Consider the following 19,478-nt stretch of genomic DNA (forward strand, 5'->3'; position numbering starts at 1 on the left):
ACCTCACAAAGCCGTATTCTCACACCTTAACCCATGTAGGCAGTCTATTTGAGGATATAAAATTGATATAACTGTGTATGATAGGTACTGTATTGCATAAAACACCACAGTCTATAATTTTCCCTGACATCTCCCTCCCCCCCTTCCCCATGTAACATTGCCTACAGGGACATATTTTGCTGCTTTGGTTTGTCCCTGAATTCACGGGCAGCGGAATTAAGAACCTAGGAAACTAGGAATGGGTTTCATGATCAGTCTCAAGATTTCTTTGGTTTTGAATATATATATTTACATTTAACCACAAAATATTTTGCTTTATCCAATTTACATAGCAACCTCCGATCTCCCTAACTTTATCAGATAAAGACTTCTTTCTTGGTTGCAGCAACGTAATCAGCATTCCAGCAATTAATTTTATACAACAGTTTCATGTTCATTTATTGTCTTTACATTTCTTGGTTTTGCCTTGCTATTGATCAGGAAGCGTGGCCTAGGCCGTATAAGCCCGCGGACACATATAGGAAGCTTGCTATCACGAGGGTACCATATGAAGAATATCAATGAATTCAATTGCCGTGTTTGCACTAAATAGCACAGCATTAAGTCGTGTGCATAAACAACATATAATAAATCGAAGCTCTGGGTCCACCATAAATATCCCTGCATCTAGGGAAGTTTTACCAAAACAGCATCGATCCGTGGGTGCGAGGCGCCACCTTCAAAGGCACCAATCAGCGGGGCCGCGCCTCCGCCTCGGCTTGTGACGTCAATTTGGGTTAAATTCGAAAACGTGACGAACAAAAGTGACCCGAAATAAATATTTATATAATTTTTAAGCATTGGTTTTGGCATTATGGATAAAGTGTACAAGTGGAAGATGAAGAGTACAATAAACTAGAACGAGGCGCCCACCAAGATCTTGACTGACGCAGAGGGGTGTAAAAATATGTAACGTTTCGCCTATGCAGGAAGTGTGGAGCTATAACAGGTGCAAACTTGTACAACAGTGTAGCATGGCTTGGCATGGCCTGGTGGGGCCAGCTAGGTATTATCAACAGCCATTACTGGAGAATGGTCTTTCCCAACGTTCGATCTCCACTAACGTTAGCAAATGATAATCATTTTCCCTGTGTGACCTCCTGAAGGACAGCACAATGGCAGCTTAATGATTTCATCGATTGCTAAAAATTCAGATAATGACAAAGCGGCATGTTTAGAAATGTTCTTGCTTACCTGACCACGGATTATCAAAGAAAACAGTGCATGTAAGGCTAACTAAAATAAAGGTTGGATTTCTATACTATTATCTCGTATAGGTAAAGCTTTTTTGTACCGTTTTACTTATATGGTTGGGTATCTTTAGGTTTTCCGTGGTAGTATTTATATAACATCCAAAGTCGCAAAATAATTCCCTGCACATATCAACTTTGAAAGAAAAAAATATTTTTTGCTTTGCCTATGGGGTTACATCTCCGCTTCATAATACATAGTCTGTGTTAAGAATTATGTTAATTGAATAAAAGGTACCTTTATGCTCAAATAACTCAACAACCAATATATAGTACATTTCCCCCACCTCCCATGGTTTTGGGGCAGTGGGCCTAATATGGATCAGGTATTTGGGTTCACTTGATTGAAAACTTGGTTCTAACTATACAGGTAATTATCTTATTCTTATATTAAAAAAGGAATAAATATGCTTTCACTGCGTCTCCATATCTTTGCGGTGCAGTGATTTGCGTGCTTAATTAACTACAAATCAGCGGACTAGCTGGGTTTGTATATTGGTGCGGCGACCGGTCCAGGCAGTCAGCAGTCCGGAATGGTCTATACAGTAATATTTCAAAGGTAACAGCTGACAGAGGAGCAATGTAAGTCTTCCTGTATCATCCCTTATCATGTTTTTAGTCATGAGGATAAAGAAACCCACCAAGTGAAATTTTTGTGGGGAGAGTTCACTCCAATCAACTTTGAAAATCATAACACTCTTCTTAGCAATGTTCTATTATTACAGACCAATCTTCTTACAGAAGATTTTATCAGGCTGCATTTTTGAGGGTAGAAACAGAGTAACCTTGAAAGTCAAAAGTAATAGTGATGTTAAAAAATAAACTTAATATAAGTGAAACTTTATTCATATTTAAATACTGGTATATTTCATCATTTACTTCAAGTCTTTTAATGAAAAAAAAAGTAAACCCTAAGGAAATGAATATACATTGAATATACAAGCTGCAAGCACACAGCACCTTAGTAAAATGTTATCCCTTTAATAGCAATGTCCTCTGAAGTATTATCATGCAATGGATACTTAAGTGTGCAATACTTTTTCCAAGAATATAACTGTCACATATCAAAATTTACACAACTGAGTCTTTACCCTATTACACAACTTATTTTGAGAGCCTCAGAACCACTTTATCTTGCCCCATTAGATTGTGATTGACATTATTTAACTATGGTGGTCATAATGGGACACATGGGCACCCACCACTACAAGATAAAGGCACCCCCCACCTATCCACAAGAATCTTTGCTCTGACAAGTGGTAGCTTTACAGATAGCTTGCACTTTTCATGTATATTGATGTAGTTTTATACCAAACTTTTCTCTTTGCCATTGTGATTGCTCTATACAGACTCAAACTCAGCCTAAAAAAAAACTAAGACTAGAATAAGTATTAACACTGATAAGGAAAGGGTCTTATAAACATCTTGGGGAAAAGAAAAAAAAAAAAAGTTGCTAAAAATTATGTTTGGTTAAGAGAGGTGTCCTATCAACATCCCTCTAGGTCTAGGAAGTCAACTAAATCATTGAAAATTGAAAATTACATTATACATTAATTTTCAACTGGTGTCCCCAGTTTGATAGTTATGTTCAGTGATTAAAAAAGCATGCATGTAGCACATGTTATACTTTGGTCAAATGCATGATGATACACACATTTTTGACAAATATTTTTTAAACTGACTAAATTAGTTTTTCTCGCTCAACATGTCAGGGATGCTATGCACTACCAGGTAATGAAGCATAATTTTGTAGAATATTAAAAAACAGGGTCCCTTTCAGAGATTTAAATGCCCCGTGCTGTTACGTCATAGCACACCAGCACACCTGGTATTTCTCAGGGCTTGTATGCACGTAAAATTCACATTAAAAATAGTCTTTTTACCTCTAAACTTTGTCATCCGTCATCCCTCTATCCACTTGTGACAGTTGGCGAATGTGAAATGCGAGCTCTGCTGCTCAGTTTTCACCCAGACTTTGACCGGGGAGGACGTTGAATTTTTTTGCTGCGCTACTACCCCAAAACGTCTTTACAATGACGTACAAGCGCAAAGCAACCATGAGCAGATTTATGAACATGAAGAAGGCTTCTGGAACAAAATGGAGACCCAGGAAACATGCAAGAAAGCAATGCAAGAAGAAAGAGTCACAACTCTGTCTTCACACCAACCTCACCATCACCACCACCACCTCTGAGTGATAATACTTTTTATTATAAAGGGGGACTAGATGGCTTATCCTTCTCCAGTAAGTGAACAAGGTATAAACAATCATATGTGAAGATTTTATGCCAATCAAATTAATACAAATGGCAAGACACATGAAATGGAAAAAAAAATTCTTTAGGAGCCAAAATCTTGAAAATTTGTTATTCACACTTCAAAAAATTTCACAAAATCAACAAAACGTCTGACAGTCTTTTATAAGGTTTCAATATAAACTACAACTAAATGGCAATTTTTCTCATTTTGTACATTTTTAAAAATCTAAAAATGGGAGAAAAAGTGGAGAAAATTATTAGTGAAAAAAAAAATCTAATTTTTTTCCGATGCCAAAACAAAAAATCAAAAACTTACAAAATGAGGAATGTAGATATATACACAAAGTTTCTATGGTATTTTTTTCAAAACAATTAACTAAAAGGTAAAGTCTGTGAAACAAAAAGAAGATTTTATGCTTTGTTTGAGTCTCCCATACACATTCACCCAAATTTCACAAAATTCACAGAATGTCATACATTTACACCAACAAATAACATACTAAAATTTCAAAGCCATAGGACATACTGTGTGCCCAGGAGGGACCCCCCTTGGCACCCTCCTTAAAAGGCATATCTTAGTTTATACTTGTGAAAGGATACTTATGAGTGAATGCATTACAATATAAATATAATTAATTGTCATCACTTAAGTTCCTCAACATAATGAATGTCTAGGCACATATAATGAAAGCACAGTAATCTACACCTAAGGACTTCACTGAGTATCAGCATAAGAAGCTTAGTACCTCCTTAGACAAAACCAAGTCTCGATGAGGTAGATGATTAATCAACTTTTCGTTTATAAAATTGGTTACAATGAATTACAAGGGGTATATATACTGCAGTTTTTTCATTAAAATATTTTGACAATGTAAATAATCAATGTATCTAACCAATTCCTAAAGAGAACAGGCATATGAAGCATTATGCTTTTTTATCCATTATACCAAATCAATTTAGAGTGGTACTTCCACAAAACAATATAAGGATGGTACATGATGAACAATGTTAACAGAAAAAAAGGAGCCTGTGAACTTGTATACAGGGTTTCTGTGAGCTACTGTCACTGTGTCCCTATTCAGCAGCTGTGGCACACTGCTGGAAAAAAGCAGGGAACCAGTAGGATGGAGGACGGTCTTGGTCATCTCGCCAAGCAACTCCAACCCGCAACAGATGATCCAATGCCCGGCTGACCCTTTCCTGGGACCATCCCAAGCCAGATGCAGCTGAGGCCACAGTCAAATGTCCCACACTCTCAGCCTGCATGACAAAGAGTCATTGATATCAGGGTATACTACAATAATAAATTAGAAGTACCAAGTGATCTTATATTTGAAGAAGTAAAATATAATTTTCATAATGTTTCCATAGTCATTTCTTGATTTTAATTGCTCTTATTTTGTCATCTATTTTTTATCCATTATAGTGTTTACCTCCATCAATCTCTCCCTCATTCTTTGGCACTTCTCCATTTCCAGAGACTTGGTCAATGCCAATGTCTCTGATCATTTTGTCATGGCAGGGAGACTCACTGATCGACAACCCTTCCTTTTGACCACAACAGTAGAAAGCCTCTCAATATGTTACACACACACACACACACACACAAACAATGGGTCGAACATTACGAAAAGGAAAACATGGTAAATGAAGGACAGTTTGGATTTAGAAAAGGGAAATCGTGTGTCACTAACTTATTATGTTTCTACTCAAGAGCAATAGATGTGATGCAAGAGAGAGAAGGGTAGGGTGACTGTGTGTGTCTCGATTTGAAAACAGCTTTTGACAAGGTTCCAGACAAAAGGTTAATCTGGAAACTACAGCAGTGGGGAGGAATGGGCAGAAAGGTTATTGAGTGGATGAAGGATTACTCAACAGGAAGAGAAATTAGGACAGTGATTAGAGAGGAGAAATCAAATTGGAGGAGAATAGAGAGTGGAGTTCCCCAAGGCTCAGTTCTGGCACCAATAATGTTCATAATATATATATATATATATATATATATATATATATATATATATATATATATATATATATATATATATATATATATATATATATATATATAAATGATATGCCAAAGGGTATGAAAAGTTATATGAGTCTTTTTGCAGATGATGCAAAGTTAATGAGAAAATTGAGGACAGAGGAAGATTGTGAGCTGCAAAAAGACCTGGACAGAGTGTATAGATGGAGCCAGTTATGGGAGATGGAATTTAATGCAAACAAGTGCCATGTTATGGAAATGGGGAAAAGTAAAAAAGACCAAGGAAAACATATGGGATGGGAGAAGAAAACTTAAAGGTGGTACATGAAGAAAAAGATTTGGGAGTAACAATGCTTATCACACTATCCCCAGAAAAGCACATAAAAAGGCTGTTTGGAGAAACCTACAAGATGATGCAAAATATAAGGGTATCATTCCATTTTATAGACAAAGAAATGCTGAAGAAAATAATAACAACAATGATAAGACCAAAGCTTGAATTTGCTGCAGTTATGTGGTCGCCTCACAAAAAGAAGGATATCAGAAAGTTGGAAAGGATACAGAGAATTGCAACTAAAATGGTCCCAGAACTCTCGAATATGACGTATGAAGACAGATAGGAGATGGACTTGACGACACTGGAACAAAGAAGGGAGAGAGGAGATCTGATCACGCTGTATAAGTTGGTAAACAAGTTTGATGAGGTGGATAGGGATCATCTCTTCTTAACTGCAAGAATGCAGGGGCTGAGAGGATATAGGAAGAAACTTAATAAAGGAACCCGTTTGAGTAACTTAAAAAAGTATAGTTTTCCACATAGAAGTGTTAACACATGGAACAGCTTGTGGGAAGAGGTGGTGGAGGCAAACAGTGTCCAATAAATGAAGGAAAGGCTGGATGAATGTAGATATGGAGACAGGACTATTAAGAGCTTAGCTCGGGCCCGGTAGACTACAAATAGGTAAACACACACACACACACACACACACACACACACACACACACACACACACACACACACACACACACACACACACACACGCACACACACACACACACACACATTGACCCTGTATATTATATATCCTTATATATTACCTTTTTTTTTTTTACTATCTATCTATAACCTGTCTCTCACATCTAAGGAAACCTGAGGACAGTAAACTGTGGTAATTCAGATGCTGTACTTACCTTGTGTCCCAGGGTAATGAGTTTTTACTCACCATAGGCTTATGGGATACAGGGATAGAGATGAGCACCAAGGTATGGTGAGCTTAAGGGCTGCTTTCACAGTCGTTTTGTTTGTTTTGATCGTTACCAATGGCGCCGATCGACGCTACAGTTTTCCACATGAAACTAGCCTATGGGGTAGTGGCAGTTGCAGAGGAAGCGAGAGGTGTTGAGAGTGTGTGGTAAGGTGCAGGGCTAGGCTAACCCCGCAGCCGCCACTACCCCTTCGGACAGTTTTAAGTGGAAATTCTATAGCGGCGATCTCCGCCATTGGTAACGATCAAAACAAACAAAACGACCGTGAAAGCGGCCCTAAGTGTAACCCCCAACTTTGCCTACCTTTACCACACCCTATTTGTCTACCAACTCTCTCACACTAATACTCCTCCACTCTATTAATCTCCTAATTCATGGTCTCCTCCTGACACCCTCTTCCTCAGTCAATCCTGCCCTCATACACTTTCTTCACAAAATCATCCTCATTCATTCCAATCACATGTTCAAACCATCTCAGAGCACCATGCTTCACCCATTCAACCACTCCACAGTCCACTCCCTTCACATTTACACTCATATCAAACCTATCATACATACTTTCATTACTTCCTCCATCCCAATCTGACAAACCACATGCACCTATTATATAGCTCATTGGCACTGTACATATTTGTGACATGCTACTTTTATGCATGTCTCTGATCCATATGAGAGAGTTGGGAGGACAATGCTGAATCTTATATCATTAATTGCCTCCATGATCACTCTTCTTCTTTTCATTATTCTCCAATGCACCAAGTACCTGTTTATTCTTCACTGCTTTCTCCCTGACCTCTCTGTCCATGCTCCCAAGCTTTCATAATTATCCCTAAAAACCAGTGATGGGATTCAGCCGGTTCGCACCGGTTCGCAAGAACTTGTTCTTGGAATTTCTTTAATCCCGAGAACTGGTTGTTACTGTTAGCTTAAATCAGGGGTTCTCAATTTTTCCCCCATGAACACCTTTTACTTCTAACTTATTTTGGTGAACCCCTCATAGAGAGAACCTGTTAAAAAATTTGAATCCCACCACTGCTAATAACTTAAACTCAATCTTTCCCTTCATCCTCTCTTCCCCAAACCAGATCTTACACTCTGTTGTTCTCTTGGTTCAATATGACTGCAAAAAACATACAGAGTTTTCTTGCCTATTCAAATACTACCATAACCTTACATTTACTAAAATTTACTTTAAACTTTTTCCTCTCACACACCCTATCAGATTCATCCACAATACTCTACAGTCTACAGTATTCTCTCACTTTATGCCAAAACCCACTACTATCTGTAAATAGGTAGAGATAAATTTGGAAAAATATGCTATAGCTATATGTGGCCTCAGTGCTCATATCCATCTCACTGGTGCCTGGTTCCATTGGTACCTGTAAAAGGTAAAGCTGGGGACATGTGCTAAAGCTGTGCATGGCTTTGGTGCTCATCTCCATCACATTGGCCCTTGAGTCTGTGGCAGGAAATAACCCATTACCCCAGGACACAGGGCCAATGTGACATCCTGGTTACTACAGTTACCTTTCACAGGTTTCCCCTGGTACCCATTTACTGACCTGCACAAAAAGGAGGTTAAACACCTGGATGAACTGTGTGCTGACTACCCCAGTCAGGATCTGAACCTAGGGCTGCAGATTAGTAACTAGGTGTGCTATCCACTGTCCCCTAAGACATGGGGCAGGTGTGACATCCAAGTTACCACATTTTAGCTATCCAATGCTTCCCCAAGTACCCATTAATTGCTCAATCCAAAAGTGAGGATGAACTGCTGGGTGAGCTGCATGCTCTGCATGACCAGGCCAGAATTCAAACCCAGGCTCATGGATTCATAGCTAAGCATGCTAACCACTACACCATGGAGGAGCAAAATTGAGTTGGGAGGAGCCTTACATGCTGCAGCAGGGCCGTGTGGTCCATGGAGAGTTCCCCAGGGATGGAGTAAATAAACTGGGATGAGCCAGTAGCAACAACCTCCAGACCAGACCCTAACACTCGGAGCTTCTTCACTGCACGCACAATGTCATCACTGAAACACAATTCAGTCATATCAGATTGACTGAACAGCAGTTCAATGGGCATGTTAACAATTTTACTACTACATCCTTGTGCAAGGGAATGGCAGTAATAAATGGAAAAGAATACCAGCAGCATGGCAATGAATAGTGCAGTGGGGAAACAGGCTCCAAGCAACACTGACATCTTACATCCCTGTGCGAGAAAATAGTAAAAGTAATGGAAAAAAATCATATTATAAAGACAAAGGTAAAAATGGGGGCATATGCTGAATTGTGTGTTGCTTCAGTGCTCATCTTTGTCTCTTGGCCCTTGAGCCAGTGGTGGGTAATAATCCATAACTTAGGAACACAGCATGAAATTTGGGTTACTTTAGTTTACCTTTTTCATGTTTTCCCAATACAAATTAATACACCAGCTTGAAAGTGAGGATGAATAGCTGGGTGGGGTGTGCAGTGATTGCCCTTGCCAGGATTAAACCTGGAGTGATGGTTTCAAAGTTAGGCATGCTAACCACTACACCAAGGAGGCATATTTATTATAGGTAACTTCAATTCAGAATAACAGAAAGTTAATTTCACTGTTGTATTCCTGTCGTCAATATATTACACGTGTGAAAATGCTCAATCCCCTCAGAAGAAACAAATGTTTTTCAAAAACAATAAAAAAATCATCTTAGTTTGCAAAAATACTATTAGTATTTCATTAAAATATAGGGTCATTACATACTTATTTCATCATGCACTTTGTTATTGTGGTAAAGCAATTAATAAATAAAGATAGAAAGTAAACTCATAATCAAATGACTCAATGAAAAAAAAAAAGTCAATTTGTGAAAAACCAACACTGGTGGACAATTTAAAAAATACCTCAACCATGAATCAAGCAAATGCTGGGTATCTGCTGGTCTGTGCTCTTGTCATGCAACCATTTATAAAACTTAAAGAAAGATAGAGAGGTGTTTAAAGAAAAGATGAAAAAGGCAAGAAAAGAGGTAGCGAAAGCAAGGAAGAAAGCAACAGAAGAGTGGGTGAGGGAGAGAGAAGGGAGAAATTAAAAAAAATGAGATGTTTAAATTTTAAAAACAAATGAAAAGAGAGAGCAGATGTAGTTGGGGCAAAGTTTGTAAAAGATGAAGGAGGGAACATCATGGTGGAATAAGAAAAGATATTGGAAAGATGGAGTAAATATTTCAGTGAACTGCTAAATGAGGAAAAAGAATATACGATAAATGAAAATGAAAAAGTAGAAAGCCCACAGGAAAAAATTACGGAAGAGAAAGTTAAAGAAGCACTAAAGGAAATTAAAAATGGTAGAGTAGCAGGACCTACAGGGCTAACAGTAGATTTAATAAAAGCAGCAGGAAAGGAAGGAGTGGTGGAATTGACAAGAGTGTTAAACAATGTATTAAAGAAAGGGAGAGATACCAGAAGACTGGAAAGGAAGCTACTACACTATACCCATTTTTAAAGGGTTACTGGAGCATGGCATGAAGGTATATGAAAAAATTCCTGAAGAAGAGGCTGAGAAGGATAATAAGAATTGATAAATGTCAGATAACTTGGTAGTAAATGCAGAGACAGCAGAAGAAATGAAAGAAAAATGTAATAAATGGAAGGAAGGAAAGGAGGAGAAAGGTTTGAAAATTAATATGGAAAAAACAAAGTACATGGTGAATGCAAAGGAAGCAAGAGAAAAGATTAAATCAAGAAAATATCCATGTGGATGCTGTGGGAGGGGAGTAGGTGTAAATTCAGTCCTGTGCACATGTTGCAGGCAGTGGTGCCACCATAGATGCTCAGGCCTCAGAAATGTAAGAGTGCAGAATTGTACATCCCCAGCTTGTGTAAGGAGACAGCAAGGACAAGAAACTGAGAGGGATGAACAAGAGGTGAATGGAGTAAAGCTAGATGAGGTAGAACATTTCTGTTATTTGGGAGATGTTCCTACTTCCTGGACTGTGAGGCGGGAGTGGAGAGGACAGTGGGAGCAAGAGTGGTGGCAGCGTGGTTAAAGTGGAGGGAGGTGGCTAGTCTACTTGTGAATCGTAGCATCCCTCTAATCTAAAAAGCAGAGCAGGGGTGTATGGAGCAGAAACACGGGCTCTAACTAGAAAATGCAGAATGCTGAGGTATATGGCGGAGATCAGGTGGAAAGACAGGGTGTGCAGTGCAGATGTAGCTAACATATGTGGAGTAGAGGACCTGGTAACAGTGCTCAGAGGGGAAAGACTCTGATAGTTTGGACATGTAAAGAGAGCTGGGGAGGATACAGTGCTGGAAGTTTTGGAGAGATTGGAGGAAGAAGGAAGGAGACCAGTTGGTAGACCTAGGAAAACGTGGAGAAGGTGTATACAGGAAGACTTGGCATTGATGGGATTAGATGAACATCAGGCAGAAGACGGAGTAGAATGGAGGAAAGCCATAAAGCGTCCAACCGCTCAGGAAGAGTGAAAACGGACGTTAAACGAAATGATGATTATGATGAAAGAAAAAAAAAATCTACTAAGCATTGTGCATAATACTGGTTGTTCTTGATACTGTATTTTAGCCAAAAGCCGAAGTAGCTTATCTGGATATCTGGTCTACGTTTGTGACTGTAATAAGTAACCCAGTATTGTCATTATTATAATCAATATCATTGTCATCACCATTTTCAACATACTCATCCATCCAGTAGACACTGGGTGAGGAGTCTAAATGCTCATGTTTATAAAAAAAAAAAAAGTAAGAGAAAGAGCATCAGTGAGAAAAATAATCGATGTAACTTTATTATGCTGTCTACCCGCCCGTTTCTACTTTAGCGTGCGGTCGACCACCATATTTACAATTCTGCGTGCAGTCTACCTCACTACATGAACCTTATACTGCAGGATAATGAAAAACAAGCTGAATAGTGCTGATTAAAGGTTTTATTATCATATGACACCAATGTAAATCATCAAAACATAACTATAAAAAGATGCTAAATAGCATATCACACCTCTCGGCACATGTTATACCAGTCATTTACGGTACTGGAAGACTTTCCTGTTAGAGTCACTGCGGTATTCATGGGTATTTCCAGTACAAACAAGAACGACAGTTCTAAGATTTAACTCAAATTCAGTTTGCAATTTAATTTGTTACTGATATCCGTATAATGGAAAAATAAGTTTCCTTGTCGAACAGACCGCGAAGTTTGGCACCTCTTTCGAAGATAGAGAAGTACAAACCGAAATTCCCCACCTCTGTTACGCTTTCGTTTTTCTTGCATAACGCTACCGCATCGATGACAAGGGTCTGCTACTTGTGGTGTCTCCAGAAGATGGTTTTCTCGTAGAAATGAAACTGCTGTTTCCTCCGTGAAAATGACACGTCTGTAAAGTCTTTAAACAGCATTGCAGTAACTGTTAGCAGAATAAGTTGAGCTGATGATACTGACTTCAGTGCAAGGAGGATAATGATGTGGGTGTTCGTTGATTGTCCTTTTATATAGACCGCTCAGGAGTACTCAGGTAACATGAGGTAATGACCTGACTGTGGTCTGGTCACGCTAAGGTCTCCGGAGACAGGTCAGGTCATTCAGGTGTCAAGTGAGGAGCCCTCAGGTAACAATACAACATCAGATAAGGTCTCGGGAGACAGGTCAGACCGGTAGACAGGTATCACCACACTTGGGTGGATACTGGGGTAGACTACAAATATGTACTTCGGTAAACCGCATATCACCGCATACCAAAATAGCACAAAAAATCTACTAATGGGTCACAATGCTATTCAGAGCCTTATAATGATGCTAACACAACACTGTATTACAGAAGAAAGTAAACACATGCATATGATAAAGTAAGGGATATTACAGAAGAAAAAAAAACATTACTTCCTCTGATCATTATCCCTGAGCACTGGTAATAATAGTTATTATAACCCTTACCCATGGGTGCACTCGATGCACCACAGATGAAAACAACAAAATTGTACACAAAAGCATATTTAGACTGCCTACCCTGGTAACCACGTATACACAACTGACCTGCTGATCTGGTTGTCTGGTCTGCGTCTGTGGTTGAGTCTGAGCAGCACCTCGTCCAGGGATAATACGCCGCCGTTGCGGTGACTGGTGGCCACGCACAGCTCCACCACCTGCACGCCCAGCTCATAGTAAAAGTCGCCCACACCAAGCATCTCACACCAGAACCCTGTAAAAAAAATTATCAACTAAATGATATCCACACCCACCACTTTACAAAAGAACCCAGCAGCGCATATTATGAACCATAATGAAAGTAGGCTACTCGTACACCTACGTAGAACACAAAGTAAAAATAGCCCACACATCTCACAGCAAAATCCTGCTGACACACACGTGAAGAACGGTATAAGTAGCCAACACCACCATTATACATTGGAATCCTCAAAAATATACATTACAATTTGGAACGTGAAAATTGCTGGCCTGTCTCACCACCTAGCATCTCACTATAATACAATTTTTTTTTTTTTTTTACAACAAAGGAGGCAGCTCAAGGGCACACAAAAAAATAAAACAATAATAAAAAAAAGCCCGCTACTCGCTGCTCCTAAAAAAGAAACAAAAGAGGTGGCCGAAAGCAAGATCAAATACGGGAGGAGAGGTGTCCTGATACCCTCCTCTTGAAAGAGTTCAAGTCGTAGGCAGGAGGAAATACAGATGAAGGAAGATTGTTCCAGAGTTTACCAGCGTGAGGGATGAAAGAGTGAAGATGCTGGTTAACTCTTACATAAGGGGTTTGGACAGTATAGGGATGAGCATGAGTAGAAAGTCGAGTGCAGCGGGCCGCGTGAGGGGGGGAGGCATGCAGTTAGCAAGTTCAGAAGAGCAGTCAGCGTGGAAATATCGATAGAAGATAGAAAGAGAGGCAACATTGCGGCGGAATTTAAGAGGTAGAAGACTATCAGTATGAGGAGGAGAGCTGATGAGACGAAGAGCCTTAGCCTCCACTCTGTCCAGAAGAGCTGTGTGAGTGGAGCCCCCCCACACATGAGATGCATACTCCATACGAGGGCGGACAAGGCCCCTGTATATGGACAGCAACTGTGCAGGGGAGAAGAACTGGCGGAGACGGTACAGAACGCCCAGCCTCGAGGAAGCTGATTTAGTAAGAGATGAGATATGAAGTTTCCAGTTGAGATTTTGAGTTAAGGATAGACCGAGGATGTTTAGTGTTGAGGAAGGTGATAGCTGGGTGTTGTCAAAGAATAGGGGATAGTTGTAACATACACATTGATTTCCAATGGAATTAAATAATTCCTTAGTTACCATAAGAATAATGAAACATGAATAAGGAATACTTAATAAGATGTAGACAATCCAATATTTTTTGCCGAAAAATTAGGATACAGGTGCACGCGCACGTGTGTGTGTGTGTGTGTGTGTGTGTGTGTGTGTGTAATTCACCACGGCCTGATCACGAGTTGGACTCGTAATCGCCAGCAGGTACCCTCTCGACATGAGCAAGTGCTCTTTTATAGTCGCTCTATGGGCATTGCCAGGACCTCACACACCGCACACCCTTGCTCAAGGGGGGAGAGTAACCACTCCTATAGACAACGGAAAGAATCCAGCCCGAGCGGGCTCGAACCGCCGCCCTGTCAGGCTGTGAAGCCTGACAGTGTGTGTGTGTGTGTGTGTGTGTGTGTGTGTGTGTGTGTGAGAGAGAGAGAGAGAGAGAGAGAGAGAGAGAGAGAGAGAGAGAGAGAGAGAGAGAGAGAGAGAGAGAGAGAGAAAAAAAATTCCCAGAGAATTAGGGAAGTAATAAACCTTGAGGGCTGCTTAAGCATTATTATCATTAGCAGCAGCCATTACATTACTACAGTGGTCCATACAGCACAAAGGCCTTTCCCAATGTTATCCATCTCTTTTTAACTCTATCCTCCTCCATCAAAATCTCTAATATCATCTATCCACTCTGTTTGCCCTTTTACCATAAATTATCTGAGTTGCCAATCTGTTACTTTGATTGTCCAACTGTTATGAGGTCTACTCGTGATATGACCAGCCTAAGTGTGTGTGTGTGTGTGTGTGTGTGTGTGTGTGTGTGTGTGTGTGTGCTAACATATGTATGTACGTATTATTTTTTAAAGGGATGCCAATTAAAGAATCAGACTATGCAATGTCTTCTTGCTGATTTAAAAAAAGGCATGGTTGGGATCTGCAAAACCAACGATTTTTTTTATTTATATTGAAATATTATGCATGCATGAGATTTGCTCCCCCTCCATCTATACCTATCTATCTGTCTATATCTCACTATCTATCTATCTATACCTATACCTATATGTGAATATGTGTATATATGTACCTAATTGTATACTCATAAGGCTATCTATTTATAGATCTACATTCGTCCACTATGTCAAATGTGTGAAATGATAGCCGTTGTTCTCTCCGTCCGGCCTTCACACAAATTATCTCCGTCGTGTAATACTCTCCCTGACTCTCACTTTCGCTGACCACCACCATCACCACGACCGGCAACAACAACCGTCGGCCCACGAGAAGCCACAGAAAAACCTCCATCCATCTTTAGCTGTGGATTAGTGGTTCCTGTAAGAGTCCAGCAATTCTCGGAAAGAGCATATAGGAATAAGGAGATACTGGACGCAAGCTACTAGTGTCCTTCCTTGGTAGGGCTGCAAAGAGGTGAAAAAAGACATTGTGAGGTTGTGCATGGGCGAGATGGCAGCAACAACAACAACAACAACAACAACAACAACAACAATAAGAAGAAGAAGAAGAAAAAGACGAAGAAAAAGAAAAAGGAGAGAGAGAGAGAGAGAGAGAGAGAGAGAGAGAGAGAGAGAGAGAGAGAGAGAGAGAGAGAGAGAGAGTATAAAGTGTGCATGCCTTTCTCCTCCAGACAGATGCTTGTTACAACGTTGTGTCCAAAAGTGAGGCAAGTTCCGGCACTAGGTAGATGTGGGGGAGATGAGGGAGGAGGACTGGTGATGGGAGATGGGGTTGGTGCCACTAGGTGGTGAGGGAAGAAGGACGGATGAAGGGGGGAGGAGGAGAGGGGTGTTCCTGGAAGACGTGGCTGGTCACCGGTGACCTGGAAGTGAAAGCAGCGGCGGCACGGCGGTGAGCAGCTCAGTCTCCTTCACCTGATTTGTATTTATGGAGGCTACTACTACTACTACTACTACTACTACTACTACTACTACTACTACTACTACTACTACTACTACTACTACTACTACTACTACTACTACTACTACTACTACTACTACTACTACTACTACTACTACTACTGCTGCTGCTGCTGCTGCTGCTACAATCTTAATTGTATGTATGTATGTATGTAGATATATATATATATATATATATATAGATATATATATATAGATCTATATATATATATATATATATATATATATATATATATATATAATGGAACAAATTAGAGCTTCCTCAAGTGAATGGAGAGAGAGAGAGAGAGAGAGAGAGAGAGAGAGAGAGAGAGAGAGAGAGAGAGAGAGAGAGAGAGAGAGAGAGAGAGAGAGAGAGAGAGAGAGAGAGAGAGAGAGAGAGAGAGAATTCATCTAGGTAGTCAGTCCTTAAACCTAAGTGAAACGACATCAAACGGCCACCAAGACGTTGCAGAAATGCAAGGTCATGGTACAAGGTGAGGGGGGGGAGGTAGACACAAGTGTAAGGAGCAAAGGTGAAACTGGAAGCGTGATGGGGAGGGCGGCAGCGACGGCAGCAGCAGCAGCAACAACAACATCAACAACAGCAGCAGCAGCAGCAACAGCAACAGCAACAGTAGCAGCAGCAACAACAACAACAACAACATCAACAACAGCAGCAGCAGCAGCAACAGCAACAGCAACAGTAGCAGCAGCAGCAACAACAACAACAACATCAACAACAGCAGCAGCAACAGCAACAGTAGTAGCAGCAGCAGCAGCAACAACAACAACAACATCAACAACAGCAGCAACAGCAGCAACAACAACATCAACAACAGCAGCAGCAACAACATCAACAACAGCAGCAGCAGCAACAACAACATCAACAACAGCAGCAGCAGCAGCAACAACAACATCAACAACAGCAGCAACAGCAGCAACAACAACATCAACAGCAGCAGCAGCAACAACAACAACATCAACAACAGCAGCAGCAGCAACAACATCAACAACAGCAGCAGCAGCAACAACATCAACAACAGCAGCAGCAGCAGCAACAACAACATCAACAACATCAACAACAGCAGCAGCAGCAGCAACAACAACAACATCAACAACAGCAGCAACAGCAGCAACAACAACAACATCAACAACAGCAGTAGCAGTAGCAGCAGCAACAGCAACAGCAGCAGCAGTCGTAGTAGTAGTAGTAGTAGTAGTAGTAGTAGTAGTAGTAGTAGTAGTATATATATATGTTATTGTTTTGTTGTTGTTGTTGTTGATGATGATGATGATGATGATGATGATGATGATGATGATGATGATGATGATGATGATGTTGTTGTTGTTGTTGTTGTTGTTGTTGCTGTTGTTGTTGATGATGATGATGATGATGTAGCGGTTGTGGTGGTGGTGGTAGTAGTAGTAGTAGTAGTAGTAGTAGTAGTATCAACTAACTATGAATAATACTCGTGTGGATATGGAGGAGGGAGAAGGAAGCAAGGATACACAAGGATATAAGGAGACTGCAAGAAGTCTGGTGACCTACACAAGATAGCTCCTGAGGAAGGAAAGGTTAAGAGCGAAAGAGGAAGAGGAAGTGTTCGAGGAGAAAAATCAGGAAGAGTACAAACAAAAATATCAAAGATGCGACGCAAATGGCACAGGAGGAAATTGATCAGTAGTAACAAAGATGATAATAATAATAATAATAATAATAATAATAATAATAATAATAATAATAATAATAATAATAATAATAATAATAATAATAACAATAATAATAATAATAATAACAAAAAATAATAATAATATAATAATAATTACAATAATAATGATAGTAATAATAATGAAAAAAACAATAATAATACCACCACCACCAACCACAACAACAACAACGACGACGACAACGGCGAGATGAATCTATGACAACTCAACACTAAAAGAATGATCACATCACTCATTGTAAGAATAATGTTTACATAGTTATCACACTGAGTATCCCGACACACACACACACACACACACACAGGCATCACTCCAGGTATGGCTGCGGTGTAGACATGTGGTCGCAGTGGCGATAGTGGCATTTCCTCTCTCTCTCTCTCTCTCTCTCTCTCTCTCTCTCTCTCTCTCTCTCTCTCTCAACGCAGAACGGGCCAACAGTGGGTCCATCCAGCACCATGACAACACGCTCCAGTGTCGTCACAAGTACCGCCGACACGACCTCATGGTACGGAGGTACAATGTTGTGAGTGCGCGGCTCAGACAAGAAGAGGATGTGCCGCACTATTCCTCCTGCAAGCTGTGCGACCAACCGTACGCAAACACCCTTGAACACTATTGCCTCCAAAGCCCCACAGTAACAAACTTACTCCCACACAGACACATCCTACTCCAAATTTGTAAATATTTGCTCAATAGACAATTTAGACACCGTTCTTGTTAGATATCCACATTTTGGTGGCAGTTGATTGTAATTATTTTGTTCTTTGTCTATACGTATTTTGCTTGTGTGTGTGTGTGTGTGTGTGTGTGTGTGTGTGTGTGTGTTGGCATGGATGGGTATTACACGTATATGTACGTATGTCTTACAAAGTTGTTTCCGACGTGCCCTGCGAGTCACGAATATGTAACTAATCTGCTGCACAAACGTCACTAGGTCTGTCGCCCTTGGGCGTAATAAATTTACTAAATAAAAATAATCTCTCTCTCTCTCTCTCGCTCTCTCTCTCTCTTACACTCCTTGCTTTCAACATTTCCACCTTTCATCACCACACCATCATCTTCGCACTGCCTCGCCTCGTGTCCTTCCCTTCTGTGAGGCCCAATTCCCCAGTTTTTACTGTTGTTCTCCTCATTTATTCCATATCATATTACCGATCTAGTTGAATATTCGTGTACTCATTCAGTCGTTTAAGCCTTGGCCAAATAAAAAACAAGGCAAGCGCACACACACACACACACACACACACGCTGCAGTTGTGTGGTCGCCTCACATAAAGAAGGATATCAGAAAGCTGGAAAGGATACAGAGAATTGCAACTAGAATGGTCCCAGAACTCTCGAATATAACGTATGAAGACAGACTGAAGGAGATGGACTTGACGACACGACAGGGGCTTTGAGGACATAGGAAGAAATTTAATAAAGGAACCTGTTTGAGTGACTTAAAAAAAGTATAGTTTATCACATAGAAGTGTTAACACATGGAACAGCTTGCGGGAAGAGGTGGTGAAGACGAACAGTGTCCAACAAATGAAGGAAAGGCTGGATGAATGAAGATATAGAGACGGGACTAATAGAGCTTAGCTCGGGCCCGGTAGACTACAAATAGGTACACACACACACACACACACACACACACACACACACGGACGAGCGTGCAAAATGAGAAGCAATAACAACTAACAGGGCCTTGGATGTCTGTCGCTGTCGTACTTGCTCCTTGATAAACCACTGCCACGACCACAAACGCCTTCACCAGCAAAAAGACTACTACTAC

General features: G+C 40.3%; 1 protein-coding gene across 1 annotated transcript in view; it reads right to left on the reverse strand.

The window, feature by feature from the left end:
- Positions 1-2,117: 2,117 nt before the first annotated feature.
- LOC127008559 (vacuolar-sorting protein SNF8-like) overlaps positions 2,118-19,478 on the reverse strand; it is a 58,705-nt gene continuing 41,344 nt past the window's right edge. The window contains exons 4-6 of the mRNA XM_050880749.1: positions 12,837-13,002; positions 8,700-8,835; positions 2,118-4,807 (exon numbers count right to left, since the gene is read on the reverse strand). Coding sequence (XP_050736706.1) covers positions 4,622-4,807; positions 8,700-8,835; positions 12,837-13,002 — 488 coding nt within the window. The 3' untranslated portion in view covers positions 2,118-4,621. The remainder of the gene's footprint in view (positions 4,808-8,699; positions 8,836-12,836; positions 13,003-19,478) is intronic.

The sequence above is a fragment of the Eriocheir sinensis genome, chromosome 4 (assembly GCF_024679095.1).
Source record: "Eriocheir sinensis breed Jianghai 21 chromosome 4, ASM2467909v1, whole genome shotgun sequence".
Taxonomy (NCBI): domain Eukaryota; kingdom Metazoa; phylum Arthropoda; class Malacostraca; order Decapoda; family Varunidae; genus Eriocheir; species Eriocheir sinensis.